The 21493-nt window shown below is 41.6% G+C and overlaps 1 protein-coding gene across 4 annotated transcripts in view; it reads right to left on the bottom strand.

Annotated features, from left to right (window-relative positions):
* Gpcpd1 (glycerophosphocholine phosphodiesterase 1) overlaps nt 1–12204 on the bottom strand; it is a 54347-nt gene extending 42143 nt beyond the window's left edge. Inside the window, exons 1-4 of one of the 4 annotated variants that reach the window (XM_027421714.2) lie at nt 12050–12204; nt 6166–6238; nt 4264–4360; nt 1509–1593 (exon numbers count right to left, since the gene is read on the bottom strand). In XM_027421714.2, the coding sequence (XP_027277515.1) occupies nt 1509–1593; nt 4264–4360; nt 6166–6214 (231 nt within the window). In that variant the 5' untranslated portion in view covers nt 6215–6238; nt 12050–12204. Of the gene's footprint in view, nt 1–1508; nt 1594–4263; nt 4361–6165; nt 6242–12049 lie in introns of those variants that run through there. The other 3 variants (XM_027421715.2, XM_027421716.2, XM_035446103.1) reach the window with 3 other exon arrangements.
* Nucleotides 12205–21493: the final 9289 nt, after the last annotated feature.

Below are 21493 nucleotides of genomic sequence, written 5' to 3'. Positions count from 1 at the left end.
TAGAAGTGTCACTTTAAGCTGGCATAAGGGAAAAAAGAATGAAGCCATATGAATGGGATTTTATGTAGCTATGTACTCTAATCCATGAAAAACATACTTACCAGGGCAGCCCCTGCATCACACGGTACATGTGTACACGATACAGAGCAAGCACCTACTTAAAGAAACACACTCACCAACATATACTGTAAACTTTTGCAAGTATTACAAGGGAAAACTCAGTTGGTTACTGCTAGGCACATTTCCTGCCAATTTTCCAAGAGGCATCAGTAGACTCATTTGCTGCTTTTGGTTACATTTTCCATGAAAATAACCACACTACAGGTTGGCTACTGTGGCCTGTGTTGACAATAGTTTTATATAACTATGCCCAAAGAACTCACTGACTTCCACTGTCCAGATTCTCCTTTCCAAATAAAATTTAATTCCCCATAACACAAAGTTTCTGTATACCAGGATTCTCAGACTGTAAACCATGCTCTAGTGCTGTGGTTTGTTTATTAATATACATTGTTTAATTTGTATTGGAGGACTTGACCATGAGGTATAACCTCTAGACCAAATAAACAGATATTCTTTGTTGTTAGACTATTGTCAAGATAAGCCAAAACAATGACCACCCACAATGTAATTTCAGTTCAAAATATTTCTCGAATAAAACACGTAATAGGTGCAAAAGACAGCTGGAGTGGATTTGTCACTTTTTATGATAGCTGAGAGTAAAGTAACAGTGGTTTCTAGTAGTTTTCATATATAACAAAAGTATTCTATAATTTCCAAGGTAAATACATTTTTTCCAAAGGCCTAGTCCATGTTTTGTTTCCTACATCCCTGCTAAACCCTTGTTCATATGCACAAGTGTGGCAAAGGTAAAATCCAAAGGGAAAGAATCCTTTCATAAAGAAATCGATGTTTGTAAACTAAGGAAACAAGTTAACATTTTCCTTTTCTGAAAATGAAAACAATCCTAAAATAGTAAGCTGTGAACAGGCAGACTGAGAACTAGTACATGCTCAAAGCTTTCGGAGAAGACCCTGACTGATCAGCAGAATCTATGGGAAGCTCCAAGAGAAATCACTTTGCTTTTGGTAGGCATTGAACAATGCAGCCACTAAGAGACAGATGACTGCCATGAAATAATTTCTAAAAACAGTTAACTTGCTTAAAGCTGGCTAACACACTTCTTTAAACGTATCTATACCACATAATAGAAAAACTGCAATTGGTACTAGTTAACAAAATCACAGAAAATACACACATTAAACAATGGATAAAACACTGCAAAACATACTTACTATTTATTAGTCTTTCAAAAATCCCATGACAGACAATGTCTGTCTGTGAAGAGGGTACTTACTTGATTTTTTTTTTTTTTTTGGTACTAAAATGTTATTGAGAGTTCTATTCCTATTTGACCAAAACAGACTCATTTTACTTGTAATGTTTTCAAACTTAAATTAGTTGCTTTTGAAAGTCCTAAAGAAATTGAAAAAGAAAGAAAAACATACCTTTGGTTCCAAAAAGCACCCTCTGAAGTAGCGGTACTGAATTGATACTCCTCTACAGAGAGTAATCACTGCTTTCCATAACATACTGATGGGTTGGGGACAAAAAAAAAAAGAATACTATCAATATCAAAGTAAAATGTTGAAGAACTCATAATTCACAAAACTTCTTAAATAAGGACTGTTTGTGGGATATTTGTATACTGTGGGAAGATGTGTTGCTGTGACTGGTGTAATTAAAAGTTGAAGGATCAATAGCTAGGCAGGAGAGAATAGGCAGGACTTGCAGGCAGAGAGAGGAAGTCTAGGCCTGTGGGATTCACCAGTGAGACTTGGAGGGGAAGCAGGATGGAAGAAAGGTAATACCACATGGCAGAATGTAGATTATGGGTTAATTTAAATTATAAGAACTAGTTAAGGGGGTTGGAGAGATAGCTCAGAAGAACACTGACTGTTCTGCCAGAGGTCCTAAGTTCAATTCCCAGCAACCACATGGTGGCTCACAACCTTCTGTAATAAGATATGGTGCCCTCTTCTGGCATGCAGGCATGAATGTTGTATACATAAAAAAAAAAAAAAAAAAGAACTAGTTAAGAACTATTCTAAGCAAAGTCTGAGTCTTCGTAATTAATAGTAAGTCTCTGTGTCGTTATTTGTAAACTGGTGGCCCAAAGAAAAATCCAACTACACCCTACCCATGATTGCCCATCAGGCAGTGGGAATGCTTTTCAGTGTGGGTAGACAAACAAATGAGCAAACCACAAATACTAAACTAACAAGGCCGATAGGGAGGTGCAAATCTGTAATCCCAGAATTTGGAAGTTTAGGCAGAAAAATATGATATGTAGATCTGAGTGGACTGCATAGAGGTTCAAGACAAGCCTGGGCTACATGGTAAGACCCTGTGTTGAAAAAAAGAAAGAAAGAAAGAAAGAAAGGAAGGAAGGAAGGAAGGAAGGAAGGAAGGAAGGAAGGAAGGAAGGAGAGAAAAAGAAAAAAGAAAAAAACTACTCCAAATTTGGGAGGAAGCTTTGGAGCAGAATCCTCAGTGAAAAAATATCTCAGCTGAGATCTAAAGAATGAGAAGGGCCCAGCGTCGGTGGCGCACGCCTTTAATCCCAGCACTCGGGAGGCAGAGGCACACGCGTCTCTGTGAGTTCGAGGTCAGCCTGGTCTCCAGAGCGAGTGCCAGGATAGGCTCCCAAGCTACACAGAGAAACCCTGTCTCGGGAAGAGAGAAAAAAAAAAAAAAAAAGAATGAGAAGGAACAAAATACACACAGAAGCACAAAACTCTAGGAAATCAAATGAAAGCAATATATACTGTCAGACTTCTCTTCCAACTTACCCACAGATAATGCATGTTATTAAAAAGGTTTTGGAGTATAGCCTTCAGGTCACAAGTGAGCCATGAATACTGGCAAGTTACAATTTCAAGCCTAACTGTTCTTTGTTCTTTTATTAACATAAAAATCATCTCAGCTGGCATTTCTCATAGGGACACTAGATGTATACATATAATATTTAGGGCAACCAGTAACACAAGTGTCCACAATTGAACAAAGTGCCATCTTTTGATTTTTACCTACCACTTTGCCATGAAGATTAGAAAATTAAAGCAGAAGCAGGAGGATCTCTGTGAGCTCAAAGCCAGCCTGGTCTACAGAGTGAGTTCCAGGACAGCCAGGGCTACAGAGAAACCCTGTCTGGAAAACAAACAAAAGAGTAAAGACACTTGCCACCAAGCCAGATAACCTGAGTTCATTCTCTAAGACCCACATCATAAGGTCTGGAGACATGGCTCAGAGATTAAGAGCACTAGCTGCTCTTCCAAAAGTCCTGAGTTCAATTCCCAGCAACCACATGGTGACTAACAGCTAACAACTATAATGAGGTTTGGTGCTCTTTTCTGGTGTGTAGGCATACATGCCAGACACTGCATACAAAATAAATTAAATAAATAAATAAATAAATAAATAAATAAATCACACACACACACACACACACACACACACACACAAAGACCCACATATCAGAGAGAACCTATTCCTGAAAATTGTCTACACAGGTTAACTCATACATATAGACACATAAGTCTATAAACAAAACACTAATGCAAATAAATTTTTAAAAATAAAATTTAAAAAGAAAATGAGTGAAAAAAAGAACAAGTAAAGAGCTCAGTAGCAGAACATTCCTCTAGCATGTACAAAGGCCCTAAGTTCAATCCTCAGTACTTCCCCCAAAAACAAAAATAACTTCATGTGGATGTGGATGTGGATGTGGATGTGGATGTGGATGTGGATGTGGATGTGGATGTGGATGCCTGGAGTCTCAGCACTCAGAAGGCTGGAAGCAGGAGGATCTCAAGAGCAGCCTCAAAATAATAATATAGTTATAGCAGCTCAATGGCAGTATGCATGTTTAGCATGTATGAGGGCCTACATTTGATACACACACACACACACACACACACACACACACACACACACCACAACACACACACACACACACACACACACACACACACACCAAAAACATAATAAAAGGGGGGTGAGGATGGTAAAAGTCAAAAGATGTTGAATGAAAGAACCTTTTTCCAGAAACTTTGTAAAGTGATTTTACTCTTTAAAACTGTATATCACAACTTGCATAAAAATTAAACTAAAAGAAAAATGATGTATCGAATACCTCAGTAGTCCCTAACTTTATACTATGAATGTCACCATTACTGTATAACCTGGCATTTCTGCACTCACCTTTCTCCTGACTCTTTCTCTGGAAGAAGAGCTACAGCATTTTGAGGATTCCAGTTTCCCAGGGCATCACAGTTTCCACATATTGCAAAAACCTCTCCTAAAGAAATCAGAGCTGTCAGGCTTTTCCAAACAGGAAACTTTCCAATTTTAGGAAGCAAGAGAGCAGTCAGTTGACTACATTTAAAGACTCCTTGAGTCAAGAAAGAGGAGCCTCTCAGCAGGGCCATGGTGGAGTACCCCTTTAATCCTAGCACTTGGGAGGCAGCAGCAGGTGGATCTCTGTGAGTTCCAGGACAGCCAGGACTGTTTCACAGAGAACCCCTCTGTGTGTGTGTGGGTGGGGGGGGCAGAGACAGAAAGGAAAGAAAGGAAGAGAAAGGGGGGAGGGAGGGAGGGAGGGAGGAACCTCAGGCTTTTGACCCACTGGCCATTCTATTACCTTTAACATTAATTTGACTAACTCTCCAGAACGAGAGACAACAAAAACAAAGACACAGAAACAAGCTTTTCTTCATTTGGTCAACTACTTAATAAGCAAGTAACAAGCATGCTTCCTGAGTGCTGGGTGGGATTACAGGCATGTGCCTTGCTTAAATTCAGTTTTCTTAAGATAAGATACCATGAAGGGTAGATACACTCACTCTTGAGTTTATGCTCTAAGTATGTCTGACAGGCAAGACCTAAATCAAGTTACTTTCATCTAAAATTTTCATCTGAAAATTGGGCCCAAGAGGGATGTGGTGAACACATGTACACAGGTATAGACCAGCAGCACATCCTTGGGCTGGAAAATAAGACATCAGGTTTCAGGTAATATATAGTTAATAGTACTGGCATCAGAATTTAAATGAATGACAGTGACCAGGTGAGATGACACACACTTTTTATCTCTGAATTCCAGGCCAGGCCAGTCTGGTTGACAGAATTCCAGGACAGCCACGAATACAATGACCCTGTCTTTAAAATGAGGTAGTAGACAAGGTAACATTAAGAACATCAAGGTTGGGCTGTTCTTGCAGAGGTCCTGAGTTTAATTCCCAGCAACCACGTGGTAGCATACAACCATCTGTAATGAGATCTGGTTTCCCCTTCTGGCCTGCAGGCATATATACAGACAGGCATATATACAGACACAACACTGTATTATAATAAATAAATTAAAAAAAAAAAAAAGAACATCGGGGCTGGAGAGATGGCTCAGCGGTTAAGAGCATTGACTGCTCTTCCAGAGATCCTGAGTTCAATTCCCAGAAACCATATGGTGGCTCACAACCATCTGTTATGAGATCTGGTGCCTTCTTCTGGTGTGCAGATGTACATGGAAGCAGAATGTTGTATACATAATAAATAAATAAAATCTTTAAAAAAAAAAAAAGAAGAAGAAGAACATCAAGGTCTTTGTGGTAATTGTGAAAAGGAGGGGCAAGCACAGGACTTCACCTAATTGGCATGCTGCTAGACTCTTTTATGTAGATGCCAAGAAGAACACAGTTATCACCCGAGGAGAAGGTACACTGGTGGACAGTGTAGAATCCCACAAAGTACATTCCTGGGGCATGTGATCTCTGCTTCAATAAAGCAAAGAAGGGACTGGAGAGATAGCTCAGGTTAAGAGCACTAGCTGCTCTTCAGGAGGCCCCAGTTCAACTCCAGGCACCCACATGCTAGCTCACAACAGTCCCAGGGGATCCAGGGAATCTGACAACCTCCTGAGGCTTCTACAGGCATTAGATGCACATGGTGCACAGACATACATGCAAGCAAAACACCCACACACATAAAACAAGGGAGAACTTTTTTTTAATGATTTTCTAAAAATCTAGAAAAGAAAAATTCCCACTTAATCTAGAAAAGAAAAATGCCCACTTAATTTTTAAAAAGTATTCTAGAGTAAAACTTTACCTGGTAAAAGAGTTCCTCTTATTTCAAAGGTAACCTGAGAAGGTGTCATTCTGATGGATTTATTTTAGAATTTCTGCTGGGGAAGAAAAGAAAAATAGTCACTAATTGTATACAAAGATAATAGTATTTTACCATCAGTACACAATGTGGTTGGGAGTGTGGTTCAGTTGATCCAGTGCACAATGCCCTTGGTTCAATCCCAAGCACCACATAAACTTAGCATAGTAGCACTGAGAGATCAGAAGTTCAAAGTTATCCATGCTACACAGTGACTTGGAAGCCGAACTGTAATACCTGAGTCCCTGTCTGAAAAGGGGTTAATGAGATGGCTCAGAGGGTAAAAGCCCTTGCTACCAAGCCTGATGACCTGAGCTTGATCTGTAGGACCCAAGTAAAAGTCCTCTGACTTGTGATCTCTATATACATACACTTAAATAAATGTTATTTTTAAAAAATATTTAATTGGCTAGGCAGTGGTAAGTGGTGGCACATGTCTTTAAGCTCAGCATTCAGAAGGCAGAGGTAGCCTTGGTCTACAGAGTTCTAGGCCAGCCTGATCTCTGAGGAGTTCCTGGACAGTCAGGGCTATGCAGAGAAACCTTGTCTCAAAAAACAAACAAACAAACAAACAAACAAACAAAACTATTTAATTGGTTCACACCTATAATCCCAGCTCTTGGGAAGCAGAGGTAGGGGTATCTGAGTTCTAGGACAGCCAGGACTACATAGAAAGACCTTGTCTCAAACAAACAAAAGATATTTAATGACTTTGCAATTTTGATAAGTTTATTTTTTAAAACAATTTTTCTTTGAAAATGTTTATACAGTTTGATCATATCTATAATCCCTAGTGCCCTCTACCTTTTATCTCAACTTTAATTTACGTCTTCTGATGTGGGATGTCCTTCTGTATGCTGTGAATATATGTTGCTTTTATTGGTTGATGAATAAAACTGTTTTGGCCAATGGCCAGGCAGAATATAGCTGGGTGGGAAATCTAAACAGTTAGAGAGAAAGAAAGCCAAATCAGAGAGACGCCATGTAGCCACTGGGGAAACAAGATGAGAGGTAACAAGCCATGAGTCTCATGGCAAAATATAGAATAATAAAAATGAGTTAATTTAATTGTGAGAGCTAGTTAGTACTTGGGAAATGTTGGGCAGGACGATAAACCTCAACTAGTCTTCCTTCATCATTAAAAAAATAAATAATTTAGCCGGGTGGTAGTGGCGCACGCCTTTAATCTCAACACTCGGGAGGCAGAAGCAGGCAGATCTTTATGAGTTCGAGACCAGCCAGGTCTACAAAAGCTAGTTCCAGGACAGGCTCCAAAGCTATACAGAGAAACCCTGTCTCACAAAAAGAAAGAAAGAAAGAAAGAAAGAAAGAAAGAAAGAAAGAAAGAAAGAAAGAAAGAAGAAAGAAAAAAGTTTTTAAAAAAGGATACAATACAAATTGACTGCATTAAGTAGGAGTATCCAGCAAGGTTTGTGGTTTGTTACACACTTACTTTGCAAAATAAATAAATAATTTAAAAAAAAAATCCAAGAATGGGTGGACCAGAAATATTGCAAAACAAATGTATCTAAACTTTACTTTTAGGGAGTCAAGATTCTCTTGCCACATACTTTCTCTTTTGATAAGCAGCTGTGCTAATTCAACCTATCTTTCCTAACCAGGCCCAGGTTAGGGTGGAAGGGAAAGAAAACACTAGAGACAGAAAAGGCTCAACTAGAGACTTCTACTTCAGTAACAAAAATGCAACTGAAGTCCTTCAGAGCTCAATGTACAGAAATTAGCTCTGTTTGGTAAAAAGCTTATGAAACTATTTCTAATACACAATGTATTAGAACTCGATACCCACACAAATACTTCCTCAAAATTAAGTCTTTTCAGAATTTTTTTCTTCATAGAACCAGCATACTCAGATTCTTTAAATGCAGTCTCAACTATAATCTATTACAAATATAGACTTGTAATATTACAAAATATTACAAATATTACAAAAACACACTTGATCTGATGTTCATGTGGCCACAGCATTTTCTAGAAAACAGCATCATTCAAAGTCACATCTCAGTACTCTAGCTTCTAATTCTCTTCTCAGTACTATGTCTTACCCAAGGAGAACAATCTTCCTCACTTCACTATTTTATTTACAGAAACCTACATGTCTAAGGCTGAGATCCTTTTCCTTTTTATTCACAATTCCTCTCTAATTTTTCCTTCCTGCCTCCAGACTTAGCCAAGTATAGCTACCATAGCCTACCTTAAATAACTAAGAGAAGGCATAAAATTTTTTTAAAATACACACATATGCATAGACACATACATCAAGAGTTACTAAGTTTAAACAAAGAACACATTCTTCATATAGTGATACATTTTACATAACAATTCAAATATCCAAAAAATAAGACTTTTGTGCAGGAATGATCCACATCTCTAAAAGAATTCCAGTCATATCTTTGTTCAGCATCATGTCCCTTAATTTACCAGCTAAATTTCAGTTTATCTTATTTATGAATAAGGATGCTTCTAGATTTTAGTGCACAGAGGCCAACAGTTTTGCTAACATCACACAGTGACTGAGCAGTCCTTCACAAATATTAAATAATGTCCAGTTCAAAACAGCAATAGGGCTAGGTGGTGGTGGCACACTCCTTTAATCCCAGCACTTGGGAGGCAGAGGCAAGTGGATCTCTGTGAGTTGGGACCAGCCAGGTCAACAAGAGCTAGTTCCAGGTCAGCCTCCAAAAGCCACAGAGAAACCCTGTCTCGAAAAAAACAAAAAACAAACAAACAAACAAACAAAACTCCAAGACTACACAGGAGAAAAAGTTGTCCATAAGCAAAATAATTTATAAAAACCCTATCTCATTTTCTGTTTCTAAGAGTAAACATGATCTACTGATGTGAATACATCCTATGCTAGAACTGTTAAAGAACATCTCCACATAAAGACAGTTCTGTATTAGCCTGCTACCTGTTTTTCAAGACAGGGTTTCTCTTTGTAGCCCTGGCTGCCCTGGAATTCACTGTAGACCAGGCTAGCCTCCAACTCAGATCTGCCTGCCTGCTTTTGCCTCTTCAGTGCTGGGATTATAGTCTTACACCACCACCACCACTACCTGGCATACTAAATTCATTTTAAAGAACAGCCTAAACCCATTAACTCAGCAATATGGCTAAATAACCAACCTCAACTCATTTGTGTGTGAGAGAAAGAGAGAAAGGGAGAGAGGACCAAGGTATACCCATGAGGGTCAAAGGACAACTTGAATGAGTTGGTTTTCTCCTGCCATGAATGTCCTAAGGATCAAATTTAGGGCCTCAGAACTCAGGCTTTTCAGCAAGCATCCTTTTCTGCTGAGAGTCTAACCAGCTTGTCAATCTTAAACTATAACCTCAACCTTAACCCAGTGTTTACAATTCTAAACTAAGGGCAATCTCATCTAGAAGACAACTGGCAATATGCAATTCATTCAATGTAAGGTAAGTCACATGTAATTATTCTCGTGTATTCAAAACAACATTGGGTACAAACTTAGCTCTTAGATGTCTACTACATTATGACAACCAGGAACAGTCTGTATATTTAATAAGAGGGAAACCAACAAAGCTTTCAGTTGTGAGGGAAATAGCTATAGCTACTCGGTAATGAACAGCTGCAATGAGTGCAACACACACACACACACACACACACACACACACACACACACACACCAGGAAGGGAGGAAGGGAAGGAGGGAGGGAGGGAGGGAGGGAAGGACACACAGAACTGCCCCAGAAGACAAGTGCCCTCATCCACTTGAATTGTCAAAAGTCAGCAATCTAGTTCAATTGCCACCTGGGGAGCTGCTTCAGGGCAGCTTATTTGTCAATGGACAGGCCAAAATTCTGGTGCAGTGCTTAAGCACATAGCTTTGGTACCCAACTGCCTCCAAAACAACAGTTTTCAGAAAGTTCCTTTTTCCTGAGAATCTCAAATTTTACACGTCTACCTTTATTTCTGCTAAACAAACAAAAATATCCCAACTTGGATGGAGGAGGTCTTTCAGATACACATAAAGTAGTAAAGAATGCTAGCCACTGTGCACATTTAGCTGATCAGACAGATAACCAGTTTACCTATCACCTTACTACTACACACTACACTTCTGGAGAGGATTTTGTTGTTTGGGCTTTAGTAATTTTTTCCAATACCACCTTCAATTTGTACTGTCTAGAGGTAAATACTACACAGCAGTTTCAGCTGAATTTGAGAAGTTAATTTAACTTAATTTGCTTATTTCTGAGTCAGGATCTCATGGGAAGCCCGGCTGAACTTGAATTCAGAGATCTGCCTGCCTCCACCTCTTAAATACCTGGATTAAAGGTGTACACAACCAGGCCTGGCCCGTTTTAATATTGCTATAAGAGTCTGGGGGGTTTTTAAATGCCACTGTAACTTGTTTATATTAGAACTTTTCAGTTCACCCTATCTGGCAAAATAAAGTTTGCTCTTTTTGCTAAGGTTCAATAGTGGACCTAACCAGTTTACCACTTGGGAAACAAACTGAAGATTTAAGCTAACCAAGGGTATAGAAACATTTCACTTACAGCAGAACTGAAGGTGGGTATTTTTAGCTAAAGAGTATATTTCTGGCCAAAATGAACATCTCTGCTTTGCTTTTAAACTTTTCAAAGAATGTTGTTTCTAATTCTAATCAAGAAACAAGTGCCCATATTGACTTCTGCTTATGTTGGTGGGGGCTCATGACGACCCTACTTCTCAGACCTCCATATACTTTAAGCCAAAATTTTAAACAAGAATGAGTTTTTCATTAAGCAAGCGTTTACGGAGATTTCATTAAGCCAAATTAACATTTTCATCAGCTTTAGCCTTTAGACATGTAGTGGGCTTTTCCCAAGGGTTTTCCATTTCATTTTATGCTGATATTACTTTCATATGTATTTATTGTACGCTTTTGTTATATACAAAGTTGATTCGCCCACCAACTTTTTGTGCACACCAAATATCACCCACTTTTCTTTTGTGTTCATTAATTCTCTGGGTCCAAACTCCCTGCATCTTTCTTTGCAGATTTCAGCTGCGTTTAAAACACTGATTTCCCCTGGTACTTAAACCAATGCATGCGGTTTACCTGTTTTATTTTGTGCTGTTCGTTTCAAGAACATTGGGCAATGGGGGGGGGGGGGGGACTAAGAGCCTGTACTTATTTCTTCGTTATGTAAGTGTTAGAAATGTAACAAGCAGCAGCTTGAAGGGTAGAGCAAGTAGGCAGGAGCAGGGCGGCAGGGGACAGGAGTACGGATGGGTACAACAGACCCAACCACCGGGATCGCTCGGTTAGAGAATCCCTAGAACCCGGCAAACCACCCGCCTTCCCTCCGCTTCTGACCGGACCCGGCTGCCGGCGCCGTCCCCAAGCTGGCGACGCTGAGAAGAGGACCGCGACCCTGAAACGTCACCGAGGGCACCGACGACCCAGTTCCACAGCAGCCCTGGGCTCTACCCACCCTACTGCACTGTCACCGGGAGTTTCTTTTGTGGGCACTAATTCTAGGTGACTTGGGAAAATAAGCAGCTGTCAAAACGGCGCGAGTCACCAGCGCGGGCGCGAGGTGGCTGAGGTGGCGCCTAGGAAGGGAGGCACCGGGGGCTTCGGCTCCAGAGCTGCCGTTTCTTTGTTCCCCAATTTTCCGCCCCGTATTTCCGTGGCGGTCCTGGGTCACGCCGCTCGGAGGGACGCGGCGGCAGCGCGGGACAGCCGGGGCTCCAGCCGCAGCGCGGCTCCGGGACGCCAGGCCGCCCGCCCGCCCGCCGCCCGCACCTCCGCGTGAGCGCCCGCCCGCACCGCCGCCCGCCGGTCCCCCTCACCTGCCGCCCCGCGCCGCGTCGAGAGCCTGGGCCGCAGCCGACTAAGCCGAGCGTCCGCGCCTCACCAGCGCTCCCTTAGGTGACCGGTGGCAGCGCGGAGCCCAGCTTCAGTCACTCTCCTCTCAAACCGGTTTCAGCTGCCCTAGACTAAACTGCCAGCCCACCCCGCAGGGCGGGGTCGAAGGGTGGCGGGGCGGGGCCTGACGTCACGCCCGGTCCCGCCCTGGCCAATCGGCGGCCGCGCGCCGGGGGCGGGCTGCGCGTTCCTGGAAGGCGGGCCCAGAGACCTGAGGTGGCCTGGGTCCGTGGCCCGCCTTGTCTGGCTCTTCTGAGGACAGCGGGTCGTGAGGAAGCGTCTCTAGTCACAGCATCCGGGAGGTTGATCAGGGCAGGAAGATAACGAGTTCGAGGCCAACCTGAGCTACAAAGGGAGCCCCTGCCTCAAAAAGATTTGCTTTCTTTACAAAGCAGTCACACTTAGATTAAATCATTAAAGCTGCCAGCGGGTGGCGGCGTGTGAGTTCGAGGCCAGCCAGGTCTGCAAAGTGAGTTGTAGGACAGCCAGGGCTACACAGAGAAACCATCTTGCAAATCAAAACACACAAACAAAAAATTATTAAAGCTGAAACAAGGGCCCTGATATCTCAGTGGTTAAAGTCACTGTCCACCAAGCTTGATGACCTAAGTTCAACCCCTGAAACCCACAGGGTGGGAGAGACTCAACATCCTCTGACTTCTATAAGCCTGCTGTCACAAACACGAAATAAATTAAATAACAAATAAATAAACAAACCAGAACCTCCTTTTCCTAAAGAGCTATTGAAAGTCCAGAGCTATACAGCCGCTAATCCCTTGGTGTTGACTTCATTTCTCAGTTGTTAGTCATACTTGAGTGATGAAGTTTTTCGAAAGTCTACTTCCTTTAAATGTTTATATAGTATATCACTATTCATCTGTAAACACCATTTAGTCAAACTACTACTGTGGAATATTTATGGCTTAAGATGGTAGACTTAAACCATGCCCCTCCCTAAATCCTCTTGAAATAATAAGAAAGCCTCTGGGTCTGCTACAGGTCTGTAATTCCAGAAATCTGGAAGTCAGAATTGCTACGACTTTGAGACTAGCCTCCGCTGCATAGTGGGATACCAAACCAGCTGGAATTCAGAACAAAATATTGTCTCAAAATTGTAACAAAAATAGTTGGCCCAACATATACTTGAGTTCTGCATTGGCAGATTCAAGCAATCACAGATGAGAACTAGGAAAACATTTATGACTGTTTTCTCTAGACCAGGCTGCAGGGTGGCTTGGAACTCACAGAGATCCTCTGCCTCTGCACCTCCCTTCCCCCAAGTGCTGGGATTAAAGGCGTGTGCCACCAACACCTGGCATGTTTTCTCTTTTCTAACTAATACAGTATAGCAAATACTTATGAAGCATTTTCATTGTATTAGGTAAGAAACAGATGATTTAAAAGTAAAGGTATATGCTGCATCTGAGAGACAGCTCGGTAGATGAGAGTGCTTGTTCTTCAGTTCCCAGCACCCATGTGGCAGCTCCCAACCTTCCATAACTCCAATTCAGGGGCTCCAGTGGCCTCTTTTGTCTTCCAAGGACACCAGATACACATGTGGATACACACACACACACACACACACAATAAACCTAAAGTAACTTTAAAAAACAGGACATGAATTAGTTAGATGAAGATATTATATTAATCATATAAGGAACCTGAGCATTTTGTGTGATGAACCCCCTACAGACTCTGAGAGATAACTGCATATACATTTGAATGATGGCCTATGCCAAAAACAGATGGATTTCTGCAAGATAACTAGCCAGTGACAAGAGATGATTTACAAAGAAACCTGAACTCTGAACACAGGTCAAGAAGGGATTCCTGGGGCTGGGCGGTGGTGGCACACGCCTTTAATCCCAGCACTCGGGAGGCAGAGGCAGGCGGATCTCTGTGAGTTCGAGACCAGCCTGGTTTACAAGAGCTAGTTCCAGGACAGGCTCCAAAGCCACAGAGAAACCCTGTCTCGAAAAACAAAAACAAAAACAAACAAACAAAACAAAAACAAAAACAAAGAAGGGATTCCTGGAAATGTTGTTTTATAGTCATGCCTAGAAACTCTTCCACAGCACCATTTACGCCAGTCAGGGTCCTAGTGCTGCCACCACAGGTCCTAAAGCAAGACCTCGCAGTGTGTTCCCTCCTCTTGCTTCCACTCCATGTGAGGGACACTGTAATTCCTCAAACACCTTCTTAATAAGGCTAATTCGAGGATTAACTTTATTATCGCCAAAAGGGCACTGAGTACTTTAAGTTTCACAAAAAGACTTAACATTTGCTATTCTATTTGATTACACAATGAAATGCATTCTTACTTGTCTGGAATCATCAGCACATAATCTCATTTTTGCATGTTCATTTTTAAATGGGTTCATGGGGAAAGTTCTCAATTTAGGAACTAGGTCTGGATTTCTGTTCAGCCCATCACCATCTGTGACATTATAAATATAAATCTTCAGTAAAAGAGCTATTGCTACTAATGAATTTTGCCAGAGAATTCCGTTTACTTTCTTAATTAAGCTCCTAAAGGTGGAGTTAGTTTGTTTGTTGTTAAACTGCTCCACTTCGAGGTTACTGAAATTTGTTTTTTTTTATTCAATTTCTCATATGCATTTTAATGTAAAAATAACTTAATATTGACATTAGTTTTAAACAAAAACACCAATTACTGTTGCTACCATTGTCAGTGGCCTTTGTGGCCACTGTCTTACTGAGTTTAATATGGAAAGTTTGTATTTTTGTCACAAATACTGATTTTTTTCTGTGTTTAGGGGTGGGGGTTTTTTTGTTTTGTTTTGTTTTCTCCTTTGGAGGTTATAGCCACTATCGGCTTTGTTTTGTGTGCATTTTTTTTCCTAGAAGTATTAGGGCTTAGATAAAAAACTGATACTTATCTTTGGTTCCACATTCCACTCTAGTTCTACTATCAGCATATTTATCGTTCTCCACGTTATCAGTTATGTGGTTTGTGTACCTCTTGGGGTGGCCCTGCTACTCCAAGGGAGTCCTAAATCATAGCCTGCACTGTGGAATGCATCTCATAGGTCAAGGCCTCTCGAACTTCTAATGCCTATGACCCCTTTTTACTGCAGAGTTTTACAAGACCTGGAGTATAAGATAGGTGAACAGGTTCTGCCAATATGTAGGGCAGTGAGAAATCCAGCCACATACTCCCACCACCATGGAGCCACCTGCCATGGCTTCTGTAAGGGGCTGTATCCCCTCAAACTTCCAGCCAAAATAAATCTTTCCTTCTTAAAAAAATAAAATAAGGAGCTGGGCTTTGGTGGCGCATACCTTTAATCCCAGCACTCAGGAAGCAAAGGCAGGTAGATCTCTGTGAGTTCCAGACCAGCCTGGTCTACAAGAGCTAGTTCCAGGACAGCCTCCAAAGCTACAGAGAAACCCTGTCTCAGGAAAAAATAAATAAATAAAAAATATTAAAAAAAATAAAATATAAGCCAGGCAGTTGGGACGCACACCTTTAATACCAGCACTCCAGCGGCAGAGGCAGGTGGAACTCTGAGTTTGAGGCCAGTCTGGTTTACAGAGTGAGTTCCAGGACAGAGAGGGATACACAGAGAGACCTTGCCTTGAAAAACCAAAAAATAAAATAGAAAGTAAAATAGGTATACAAATAAAAAAAAATATTGGCAATAAATCATAAAGCAATTTATTTAAAGTAACTCTTTGGTTACATACAGTTTCACTATTTATTAAAGACAAATGAAAATTTGCTTATTTTTACATAAAGATTGAGCTGAGCATAGTGGCACATGCCTTTAATCCAAGCAATCGAGAAACAGGTGAATCTCTGTGAGTTTGGGACCAGTCTGGCCTACATAGAGAATTCCAATAGCCAGAACGATGTACAGAAACCCTATCTCAAAACAAAACACAACAAATATCAAAACAAAGAAACAAACAAACAAAACCCCAAAGAATTAAATATTGGCCAGGCTTGATAGCACAACCCTAGCTGCTTGGAAGACTGAGGCAGAAGGAGCACAAGTTCAAGGCCTGCCAGGGCTATAAAGTAAGTTCAGGACCAGCTTGAGCAACCTAGTGAGACCTTATCTCAAAAGACCACAGGAGACACAACTCAGGGGTAGAATGCCCCTCTAGCACATGCATAGCCATAGGTTCAACTCCCAGGATGACAAATAAATAACCCAAACAAAACCTGGCTGAGTGTCTGAAACTACAGTACATAGAATATCTTACTGTTTCTCAGAATGTATTGATATTTTAATTTTATAACGGCCCAGCTGAGAACACTTTTCTTAGTATGTATACATGCATGACATATGATATATGTGTATGACTGTGCATATATCATAGCACATGTGTGCAGTTCACTCTGCTGCTAAACTGTGAACTCTAGGCTAACTGGCCATAAGTTTCTCTGCCATTTTTCTTTCTCCTCCCGTCTCTACCTTGGAGTACTAGGATCACAGATGCCAACCACCCATCTGGCTTTCTTTAACAAAAAAAAAAAAAAAAAAAAAAAAACAGTATTGGAGATCAAACTGGGGTTGTCAGGCTTATGCAAAGCCATGGAGTCATTCCCATGATGTAGTCAGATAATGGTGGTATATTCCTGTAATCCCAGCACCTGACAGTCCATGGCAACAGGATCAGAAATTCAAGGCCATTCTTGGCTACATAGATGTTCAAGACCAATCCAAGCTAAGGAGAGCTTATCTCAGAGAAAAAAAAAATTCGTTACAGTTAGACAGTTTTTCGAGACAGGGTATCTCTGTGTAACAGCTCTGGTTGTCCTGGAACTCTAGTTGTAGACCAGGCTGGCCTTGAATTCACAGAGATCTGCCTGCCTCTAGCCCCCAAGTGCTGGGGTCAGAGGCGTGTGCCACCCCTGCCCAGCTGGGGCCCAGGGGGACACTTTTTAAATGATTCAACAATGACTAGTTATAATTTTATTTTATAGAAAATACTAATAACTTTCCTCAGAATGAGCTACTGTTTTCAGAATATGTCCTGCCTGTGAACAAAAGAACTCTTAAGAGTGCTATTACCATGCACTGGGCTTAAGTGCCCAGTTGCCAACTGCAGTCTGGCAGCCAGCCAAAGCGAGCTGGGACTGGACCCAGGGAGGCAGGGTTTCTTGGCAAACTTGGTGCATTAATTATGTGCATGTTTGCGATGAGAAGATTAGAGGCCATGTTTCTGCTCTCTGTCTACTCCTGACTTGCAGATTCTCACACTCTCCTTTATTATTTTACCTGTAAAACAAAAATGAGAATGAGAACTGACACCCCATGGTGCTTATCTGCTGTATCTGCAGCCTGGCCCTCCTAGAATCAGGCTGCCAGGGAAGGAGGAGCTGAGACAGGGACACGGATCATCACATCCCAGCATCAGGCCTGGCACATAGCAGCTGTAAATGCACCTACAGAGAACAGAGAAAAGTCCAGGACACATGCTAAGTAAGTGTGCTAGTTCTAGCTGTCATTATTTTATTATCAATGATAAAACAATGGTGACTGGATCTTCCTCCCTCCCTTTCTCCTTCCCTCCCTCCCTTCCTTCCTTTCAGACAAGGTCTCACTATGAAGACCTTAGTTAACCTGAGACTTGCTATGTAGAACAGACTAGACTGGAACTCAAAGTGATTCACTTTCCTCTACCTTCTGAGTCCTGGGGTTAAAGGCTTGCTCCACCACACCCAGTTCTTCCTCCAGACTTGGTCGGTATGGTGCTACAGTCCTATAATCCCAGCACCTGACAGGCTGTGGCAACGGGATCAGAAATTCAAGATCATTCTTGGCTACATAGGTGTTCAAGGACAACCCAGGATATGGGAGATCTTGAAAAACAACACATATACATATACATATATATGTATATATAACATAGTATACATATATATTATGTATAATATATAATAAAATGTATAAATAAATTTTAATTAATTAAGACAGGGTCTCTCTACATAGCCCTGGATCTCCTGGAACTTATACTATGTAGACCAGGCTGGCCTTGATTCACAGAGATCTACCTGCTTTGGCCTCCTAAGTGCTGAGAATTAAAGACATATACCACTACACTGGGGCTGGTATGATTTTTACATTGTGTGTGTGTGTGTGTGTGTGTGTGTGTGCACGGCTCCACTTAATATAGACCTCCACTACGCTGTGTGAACTCACTGACCATCCTAATCATACATTTCATACTTCCTTCCTTGACCCAGCTAGGCCTTTAAGTCTGTATTCCAAGCTAATGAAACAAATTCCTGATTGTCCTTGTACTAACGAGTTAAAGGGAACCTCATCTTTAGACTATGTGAGCACCATTGCTGTGTTCCTTACACAGCAAACTAAGTCCCAATCCAAGGACCACAGAGAGTAGAATTACCCAAATGTCTCAGGAATCATCAGTGATACCACACAATCAATTTATATGGCTATATATAAAAAATACGACATCAAAAATGTCAACTATTATCCTAAAGAAAGAAAAAAGAGCCAGGCCTGAGGGTAAAGCTGTTGGAGGCTAGGGAACAATGATTGGAAGTTCAAGGCCTGATGTGTTTAGAGTGAGTTTATACCCAACCTAGTGAACTTGGCAAAACCGTGTCAATATACGAAGAGGGAGGGCTGGTGGTAGAGCTCCGTGGCAGAGCACATACCCTGTTTCAAAACAAACAAACAAACAAACAAACAAACAAAAAACCAAAACAAAGCTGGGCGTTGGTGGTGCATGCCTTTAATCCCAGCACTCGGGAGGCGGAGGCAGGCGGATCTCTGTGAGTTCGAGGCCAGCCTGGTCTCCAGAGCGAGTGCCAGGATAGGCTCCAAAGCTACACAGAGAAACCCTGACTCGAAAAGAAAAAAAAAAAACCAAAACAAATAAACAAAAACCAAGCAGCTCAGACTCTCAGCACAGCAAAGCTCAGCCAAGTCCAGACTCCTCCAGGGCTGTCTTCCACCTCTCATTCCACCTTCCTGGAGCATTTCCTCTGTTCTCTGCATGGAAAGGACACTACTCCAAACTATGCTGTGGTTCTGTGGTTCCAGAAGGCTAACCCATTGCTTGCTTCCAGTAATTTCCCATTTTTACGTCCCTAATGTAATCTGATGCTGAGGGAGAGAAGAAAACTGTGGTGAACACACAGCCCTTATTCCCAACACACACTCTTGCAGGACCCACAGTCCTTTCTGCACAATGCTCCAGGGAGCACCCTGCAACAGACTGGACTTAGAAGTACATCTGCATTTCCTATCTAGCTATGAATTGGTCCAATTCATTTCTCTCCCTGACTCCTACTCACAAGAAATATTCAGACACTACGGTGTCTCTGTATGTGTCAGACATGGTTATTAAATGTTCAGAGCCTTGACTACATCACTTGTCCTTGTAACTCTCTCCAGAAAGAACATGATTGCACTCCGGCACACGTGAGTGACAGTATTAGAGTTGGCCTCATTGGGGGTGGGGAACCAGGAAATACTATAGATCGGGGTCTTCTTCCTGAAGAGCCTGTTCAGTTTTTCCTGGCTGCCACACTTCCTAGACTGAGGGACCATGGATTTCCTAGGCTGGCTACAATTCAGATTTTTCTTTTCTTTTATGAGATGCACTGATTCATAACTTGGCTCTGCATGTCATGAGGCCTGTTTTCCCCAGCTTTAATACAAAATAATTCCAAGCATGGAAAAACAGCCCCTAAAAGGAATTTCACTTTACAGCTGTTTCAATCTGATTAGGGAAACACAGTATACTCTGCACAATATATTTGGGTGTTGATGTGAGCTTTAAAACAAAACACAAAACAAAAACCTCTATGCTGCCAATTGCTGCCCAAAAGACCCAAACTGACGATTTTTAAAATGATTTTGTCTGTCATGCTTATGCCTTCTAGTAGCTGCTTGATAACCAGGTACTAGGTTTCTCCTACAGAACCATGTCTTGTAAGAATGGTTAACTTAGAGAAATTACTGCATTTTATTAGAATAAAGCAGTATTAATCAACATTATTTCAGTGGTTGACATCCAACTCCTGAAAACTTCCCTTTTCTTTGCAATATTTAAATCCAATAAGAGCCAAAATCCTACTCCGACAACCCACACACACATCTTCAACCCTCTGACCGCATCCACTGACATTCTCCAGTGGTTGCAGCCTACAGCATTCAACATGATAGGTTTAACTGAAGCAAAATGCGGGGGGGGGGGGGGGGGACGCTCTGGATTCTGATTGGTCAAATAACTAGCCATGTGATCAACAGAAACCCAATCAGCTTATGTCCACAACCTCAGCTAGAATACCCTTACATTTTGTAAGACTTCTATATAACAGGTACCAAATGCTCAGTGGTTTAAAACTAAAGAAATGACTTCTGTCAGCGTTCTAGAAGCTGAAAAGTTCAAGTCACTGTTTCTGATGTACTCCCTCCGAGGGCTCTAAGAGAGCAACTTCTCTAGGCCCTTGGAGTAGCTTCACGTAGTGCCAGCAATTTGGGGCATTTTTTGATTTGTAGAAGTGTCTCTTCCATCCCTGCCTGTCGTTTGGCAGCGTTCTCCTTATGTATCTGTCTTGGTGATATCGTCCCCTAGTGTGTACCCCTAGTGTGTACCTTTTTTATAAAGATAGCAGCCATACTGAATTGTGATCCACCCTAATAGCTTAACCTTACCTTGATTACATTGGAAAGAACCTGTTTCCAGATCAAGGCAAATTTACAGGTATTGGAGTTGGGACATCAATCAACCCATAGCAGATACTAGACTAGTGACCTCAGTAGAAGCTTTATAGTTCTGCCATTGGTGGTGCACGCCTTTAATCCCAGCACTTGGGAGGCAGAGGCAGGTGGATCTCTGTGAGTTTGAGGCCAGCCTGGTCTATGAAGTGAGTTTCAGTGCAGTCAGGACTACTCACAGAGAAAACCCTTTCTCAAAAAACAAAACAAAATAAAACAACATATAGTTGGGAAGTTTGTAAATGACTAGGCCAAGTCCATCACAGTCATAACATGTGTGGTGTGGAAAACAAACAGCGAGCAATCCCTGAAAGCTGGAGATTGTGGTCTTCATTGCATTTCATTTCTGCCAGTGACTCACTCAATCCCTTTTTATTGCTTACCTGAGTGACATTCTCTTTCCATATTATAAAATCACCGGGCATTGCATTAGTTTCTTAATGAGTCACTATGATCAAAATGCCTGATTAAAAACAACTGGAGGAAGGAGAGCTTTGTCTTGATTCCTGGTTTCAGAGAATGCAGTCTGTTATGATGAGGACAGCAGAGTGGAGGCAGAGGATCAGTCAAGGACTGATACAGAGGATTGGTCCCCTGTCCGGGAAGCACAGGAAGCTAGATTAGAAATGGAAGTAGGCATAA

Source organism: Cricetulus griseus, chromosome 6, assembly GCF_003668045.3.
Source record: "Cricetulus griseus strain 17A/GY chromosome 6, alternate assembly CriGri-PICRH-1.0, whole genome shotgun sequence".
Classification (NCBI taxonomy): Eukaryota; Metazoa; Chordata; class Mammalia; order Rodentia; family Cricetidae; genus Cricetulus; species Cricetulus griseus.
This window is presented reverse-complemented; position numbering and strand designations above follow the sequence as displayed.